General features: G+C 46.9%; 1 protein-coding gene across 1 annotated transcript in view; it reads right to left on the bottom strand.

Moving 5' to 3' along the window:
- Positions 1 to 2,657: 2,657 nt before the first annotated feature.
- The window catches only part of EIF3L (eukaryotic translation initiation factor 3 subunit L), a 59,277-nt gene continuing 54,630 nt past the window's right edge, over positions 2,658 to 7,304 (bottom strand). Inside the window, exons 10-14 of the mRNA XM_059846415.1 lie at positions 7,131 to 7,285; positions 6,187 to 6,357; positions 4,688 to 5,185; positions 3,637 to 3,717; positions 2,658 to 2,896 (exon numbers count right to left, since the gene is read on the bottom strand). Coding sequence (XP_059702398.1) covers positions 2,858 to 2,896; positions 3,637 to 3,717; positions 4,688 to 5,185; positions 6,187 to 6,357; positions 7,131 to 7,285 — 944 coding nt within the window. The 3' untranslated portion in view covers positions 2,658 to 2,857. The remainder of the gene's footprint in view (positions 2,897 to 3,636; positions 3,718 to 4,687; positions 5,186 to 6,186; positions 6,358 to 7,130; positions 7,286 to 7,304) is intronic.

Raw genomic sequence — 7,304 nt, 5'->3', positions numbered from 1 at the left:
GGAGTCACAGGCAGCACTTCACAGGAAGCCCTGGAAGACACGGAGGAAGAGTGCACTACAATCTCAGGAACCCACAACATCGAGGCGATGGATTGCCATGAGAGCTGGTGTGCACACTTGGGGTGATGGCTTGACAAGGAGGGGAAGCACACTATTAAAGGCTACATTATTTGGCTTAGCTTTCTTTTCACCTCCAACAGCTACCTCTATGGAAGACCAAACCATCACACTGATGTTGAGCTTATTGCTGCCAGTTCCAAATTTTCGAGTCCATTCTCTGTAGTTATTTTGTATGGGCTCTACACTCCTTCCTTCACTCAGATTTCATCAGTAATACCCTCTTTCTTCTACTCCACTGTTCATTCTATCATTCTACAGTCCCAGAACTGTGACAAGTGAAAAATAAATTCTCTGGCTGGTTTGTACAATCTCCCCACTCTGTGTCCAAGATAAACTGTGGCGTAAATCACAAGAAAAACTACTCTGTCAGCAAAAAAAGGAAATGAAACATTGTGTCAGTTTTGTCATGACTGTGCTAGCTATTCAACATCGCCCGAGCCGCCTGACAGGGTCTTCCTGATGTATCCTAAGGGGACAGCAAGATGAGGTAGGTTTTCTTGAGTTTTCCAGGTTCCATAATTACACTCACCCCTTCACAACTGTAGGTCAGAGACACAGAGCACATGACCCTGTACTGTGATTCCTTCTGACAAAACCATTTTGTCCAGAACCACTTCCACTCACCAAACCCTACTGCAGCAGGCGAGGCTGGAGCTCTAGCCACCCCCACCTCCCTCTGGAGTGCGTTCCCAGCACCAGTGAAGCTCTGTTGATGCTGCTGAACACCCTGCATTCCTCCAGCCTCAAGCAGTGCCAGGCACCGCAGCTTGCTGAGCCCATCTTTCCACCCAGCGAGAGCTGCAAGCTCCTCCTGGCTTCGTTCCACCGAGTGCCAGTCCTGCTCAGTTAACCTTCGGCAGTCCCTCAGAGGAGGCGCGGAGCCAGGGACATCAGTGCACGGTCTCTGTGCACCCTTTGGAAGCTGCTCTGGCAGATGGAAACAAAGCAGCAGCATATTCACAGACCTGAGAACAGCCTGTAACCACTGGAGTGTTTCAGATGATACAGATATGCATTAAAAATCTCTAATTCCGACATGCCAAGCACATATTAAAATCCCAGCAACACGCTGGATTTTTTTGCTATGCTATGAACCAGAACTGATAATGGAGATACCTGCCAGGGTTCTCATGTTGTGTATAACGTCTACCTGAGCACTTCCTGGGAAAGATTTAGGCTTTGGATAGTAAGAAAGTAGGGCAGTTGCTGTTGACAGGTATGCTTACTGAGCTGCTGTTAGCAAATACATAGAAGGAAAGTGCCAGCCCTAAAATCAAAAAGGAGCAGATTCTGCTTGATGTGAACACAGCTCCCCATGGGCTGCTGCAATGCAGTGGCATCTCAATCCTTTAATGAATGATATGGCTGCCTCAAGCCCTCCAGAACTGGAGACAGTGAGCTCCTAGCATCCATAACACCAACACTGGCAGCTAGGAAGCCAACAGGAATTGCTCTTTTAGTCTTACTGTGCTGCCCGTACTGCCTGAGTTACTTTGTGATGGGAAACAGTTTACTTTTGAGCAGTATCTAGGACACTGGAAACTTGACCCTCATTCAAACACAGAATATAATCCAACAAAGGCTAATTATTCCCTTTGTTGAAACAGAATCACACACAGAGCCAAACTGGACAGCTAGGACACCTCTCTCAGTGGAAAGGAATGAGAGGGAGAGGTACAAAGAGGCAGATGGTGTATCTGAAACACACTTTGTGTAGCTTTCTATTACACAGGCAGGTTTTCCGCTTGCACCTGTTTCTACCACTCAAACACCAAACTATTTAAAGATGGCAAAAGGGAGAGAGGCTGTGGAGGGATGTGATTCATTCTTTGCATTCTCTTCCCCAATACTTGTAGGTCCTTGATTCCCTTATATGTGACTCATTTTCAGCTTTTTCCCCTCTTTTTTCAAGCCACTACAAATTTGTAGCTGGAGAGCAGGGAAAAACTGCATTTAAAAGGTGTTAATAAATTAAAGACCCTTGGGGAGTTTTCCAGAGAAACTAAACTCAATTAAATAAAGCGCCAGGTCTTGGGCATCACTTCTGCTGAAATAAAACACATCCTCCAGCAAGGACATTTCATCAGATAACTAGTTAATATTGGTTCAATGTTTACAAAAATTCTCCCCACTTCTTTAAAAACATGACAATCCACTTTGGAGCATTTCTACTCCATAGCAACTAAAATAAACAGAGGGAAGGAAAGGCAAAAATGTAACCTTCTAAGAACCTAATTACAACTCAGGTCTATTCACTGCAAGGAGTAAAAGCTAAAGGAATAGCATTAGCTTACATCTCTTTTCAAAATCCTGCGAAGACACTGTAGAACAGCTCATTTTGTTCCTGTCAATCAGTCCTGCAGCCTTCCCTATTATTTGCTCTGCATGGTGAATGTACAGAGCAGCTAAACAGATCTGCTCCCTATTGTTACCTGCAACATGGACCAACAAGAGTACCAAGCCAACAGCAACTGCCCATGTGTCCAGATGCAGTTATATTCTTATACAGAGGAAAAATAAATGAGTACAAATGCTCATCAGGAAAATTCCACTAATTTATTAGATGCCTTGTCCTTTGTAGAATAGTTTGAGCCAAACAAGTCTGCACATTTAAATACAAAATACCTTCTGAGTCACAGGAGATTCCAGAAATGCCAGAACTCTGAGCTCCCCTCCCTCAACACAGAGAATAATCTCTCCCACCCACTTCTCTGCCCAGGCCTGCAGTGCCTCCACATTAGGGTCTCTGGCCCATCTTCTTCAATGTTCGGTTCAGCTGGAATTAGAGAAAGCAAAGGTCAGAAAAATACACAGTGATTGATGCACTCTGCTGCTCCCCTCAGCACACCTTATCCAAGGCCTCTTAACTCCTTCCTCTCCAACTCTCTGACAAGAGAGCTCTCGAGCTCTCACAGTGTGTCAAGCAGAAGGGGAATAAGTAGAACTCTGTCCTTTCCAAGCTAGCAGAGGAAGGCGTGGGGAGAAGAGAGGATACAAACTTGTAGCAGCGGTATCACAACCCTCTATTAAGTCTCCAAATCTCAGAATTTTGCCCTCTGAGTTTCCAGTGCAGAACAATCTCTGCTGGGAGACAGTAGAGACAGAATGTCACCTCTTGGCCAAGCTCAATGCTGAAGCCATCTATGCTCCAGAAATCTCTGAGATAATTTTCTAGAGCCATAGTTATGAAGTTAGAGATATGATTTTGGTTGTGTTACTGACAGGGACACCACATTTATCTAGGGACAACGGAATTGGCATCCCTGGACAGTAAAACTCCTCCTTTTCCACTGTGGCTCAACCGAGCACTTCTCACAAAAACATACCATTCCTCAAAAGCCAGCAGCTGCTGCTTAGAACACCTGCCTTTGCCCAGTGCCTTGCAGAGCCAGGCCTAAGTCCAGCATGGAGTTATACAGCTGTCTCACACAAGTGTGGACCCTCAAGGGCCTGCACAGCCCAATGACTGTCCCATGTTTCCTACAGAGCTACACAGCTCTCCTGCCCAGGCCTCACCTCCTCAAACTTGTGGATCTGGCGGATGAAAAAGTCCCCATAGCGTCGAGCGACCTTTGTGTCTGCAATATGGATCATGTCCTGGGAAGAGGATAAGATTAGGAAAAGGACTGTGCTACTAGCAGGGAGACAGCAAGAACTGCCAAACATAAAGATCCACCTAAGGGGCTTCACCCGGCCATGGTTCAGCACCACACATATCTGACCTGTGCTAATCCCACAGCACCCATCCAGTTCTCCTTGGGCTGCCTTCCCTCATACCTTTGTCTGGGATGGGTTCCCCATTCACATTGTATTTGCTTCCCACATTCTTACACACTCTGGTTTTGTCTTCCTTGCAGCAGTTTGACAGTTCCAACCCCAGTTCATGCTTCCCTCTTTTCAGTCATGCTATATGCCATGACAGCTGAGCTGAGACATGGCATGAGACCTTGCAAGAAGAGGTCTGCTACAAGGACCAAGAACACAGGGTAACCTGGTCTCCTTCCTAGCATGAAACCTAATGGTTACTGCTGTCTTCTCTGACTACAGTCCTACAAGACCCTTTGCTACGCTTCCTGCTGCTGGAGCTCCAAGGCAGATGGTGATAGCTCCACACCTTGTGTTTAGATTCCTCCTATAGCAGCCATAAATAAAAGCTGTTCCAGTGCAAAGTAGACCTGTAACATGACCAAGCGACATCTCTGCTTTGTCAAACAAAGGAGAGATGTGGGGGACACCTAAAAGGACAATCCCACCTGACACACAAACAGCAGCACTATCTGTCACTCAATTATCACCTCCCAGGACACTGACAAGCAGCTCCCTCTGTCCTGGGGAAGTGTTTGCTTTCTAGGTACATTGACTGACAAAGCTGCCTGTGATATTCCATCACTCTTCTTCTACTGACACTCTTTTCATGCAGGGCTAGAACTTCATCATGGGCAGGCAAGCTTTATAAATGGCAAGGAAGAAGGAATGTCTCCCACAGAATGGAACAAAACTAGATGCTGCCAATTCCAAAATTTCCTGGGTGAAAGAACTTCCCAGCCAGCAAGTGGCAGATACCAACCTTGTCAATATAGAAGTCAACCTCAGAGGCAGACTGGAACTCCCCATCCAGGGCAGATATGCCACTGGTCCATACCAGGTTCTTCATCTTGTGCTTGAAGACGAGCAGCTGGATACGGAACTCCTGCTCTGTGAGGTCTAAGAAGCCGGCCAGCTTCGCCACAGGCATGGTGGTGTAGAGCTTGAGGAAGCTACGGATGGTCGAGAGCTGGGCCTGCTGCTGAACTTCATCAGCGAAGACCTTGAGCTGCTGCAGGAAGGGCTCCTTGTGGTAGTTGGGGTGCACATTGTCATAATTGGGCACCACAGGGGAGAGGAACTTGGGGCAAGCGTAACTGAAGAGCTCCTCATAGACCTGCGCGTCGCCCTTCTGCATGCGCAGCATCTTGTCCCCGTACTTCTCGCGCAGCTGCAGGTGGATGCTTTCGTCTATGCGCATGGGGTACATGGTGAGGGCAATGGCCAGCAGTGCATGCATCTGCTCGTTCTGCTTGTTGATCTGAGACAGAGAGGAGATCCTGTCAGCACCACGGTGTGCTCAGGCTTTAGGGTGCCCAAGGGAGCTGGCAGCTGCACTTTGTAGAGGAAGATCCTTTACACAAAGCACTAATGGTCCTAATGCTCAAGGGGGAGAGCACAAAGAAGCAGCGCCTCTGCACAAAGCAAAAGGATGAACCACGCTCAAGGCTCTTAGAAATAAAAGAGAGGGCGGGCAAGAGGAAGGTGCAGAGTAAATGCATCCAGAGCCATGCAGAACCCAGAGGGCCAGAAGCGTGTTTGACCGTTTTGGCACAAGAGCATGCAGAGAAAGGAAGGCAGATAGTTTAACAACCATCTCCTGGCAAGGGACAGTTGTCAGGGAGGTCAGTGAAGAAACGACTCAGAAAGAAGATTTATATGAGTGTGGGATGAAATGGACAGCTGTGCGGCTGAAACAGACACAACCAACTTTTTGAAGTGTCATGGAATTAAGACTGGCAGGATTTGGCTAAACCAAGAGTTAGGAATTAGTCATAAGGATAAAAAGGAGACAGCAGGTAAAACAGGCACCAAAATCAGGAGGAAAGACAGCTTAGGTAGAAAGAGAAAGGAGCTTTGCTACAGCCATGTCTGTGAATGATTATCAGATAATGGAAATACATCTGACAATGGCAGCAACCTGAAGTGCAGCACTGGACTAGAAACACAACTAAGTCTGAAGAAGCATCGACAAAAGTATCATCAGCAGCTCATACTCATTAACAACCCTGCTCAGAGTCAGAGTGCAGATGGACCTGGGACAACAGTATGGGGAACACCCAAAGTAACTAGTAACATAGCTAAGAGCAAATATTGTTACCCATGGCAAAGGAGTTCAGAGAATCCCCAGTCACCACCACCAGCAAAGTCCAGGATAATAAAGCTGGACTATTAGACACAAGCTATCAGGTGAGAGAGGAGGGATGGGAAAGAAGACAGTGTCTTTTTGTTTGGGGAAGTCTTGTCTATTCTATCTCTTACCATCTCATACTTGTAGGTCGTCCTCTGAAACATGCTCTTTGTCCTCTGGATGTAGAGGAGGATATTGGCAAAGACACGGATGGCATCCTGGTAACGCCGCATCATAAGGTAAGCGAAGCCCACATAGTAATAGGTGGTCACCTGGCACTCAGGCACTCGGGAGTACATGCTCTAAGAAGGAAGGAGTAACATGCTATGTTAGGAGAAACAATCCACACTGCTTGTTAGCCACAATTCATCCACCTCTGCTTTCACTCCCATCCCACATACAGAAAGGAAAGGGTTAATTCAGTATACTTCACCTCCCACCCATCCCTGCAGCAGCTTCCTCACTATTTTATTAGATCATCCCATTTCCTATGTTTTCCAGTTTCAGCTTCCTGCAAGGAGAGGACTCTTGCTCTGTGCCTAACATTGCTCTGCTCAGTTCCCTTTTCCCCTATTTCACTCCACATCCTGTGCCAGACAGTACATATGTAGATCTGTGCCAAGCCTTGGCCCCAAACCCATTGCAGCTGAACTTTTATTAGCAAGCAGCACTCAATTCTAAGGCAAAAACAGCCCAGGTGGGAGCAGGCACAGTGAGAACAGAAGTCAAAAATACAAGAAAGAGCCACTGGCAAAAGTAACAATGGTGTGTTTAGGTAGTTACCACTGCACTACCACTTGTAGTTCCAGCAGTATTCTCTGTAGCAACACTGCACTGCACAACACAGCAAACCACCTAAAAAACTGGGCAATTGTGCTGCAACAGCATCAGGCATTATCATATGGTTTGATTTAATGCCAAAGCTCCAGCTGTGCCCAGCCACAAACTCCTGACAACTACAGCAGATAGAAACAGTGCCTCGGCTGGAAGATTCAGTACAGCAATTTTTCACCAGCATGCTCCAACAGAGGCATTTGGAAGACTGCAAAAGAAGGGGTAAAACATGTTGTATTACCTTCTTGTTGAGCTCAATGTTCTCCAGCACCTTGATGGCTTGGTAGTAATCTCCCAGCAGAGAGTGCAGACGCAGCAGCCCAACCAGGCTGAAATAGCCCAGCATCTTGTACAGGGAGTGGCGCCCATATTCACCAGCCACACTTTCAGGGTCACCTAGGGAAAAAAGGAACCA

The sequence above is a fragment of the Haemorhous mexicanus genome, chromosome 5, assembly GCF_027477595.1.
Source record: "Haemorhous mexicanus isolate bHaeMex1 chromosome 5, bHaeMex1.pri, whole genome shotgun sequence".
Lineage (NCBI taxonomy): Eukaryota > Metazoa > Chordata > Aves > Passeriformes > Fringillidae > Haemorhous > Haemorhous mexicanus.
The sequence above is the reverse complement of the archived record's forward strand: the minus strand, read 5'-3'. Positions and strand labels throughout refer to the sequence as shown.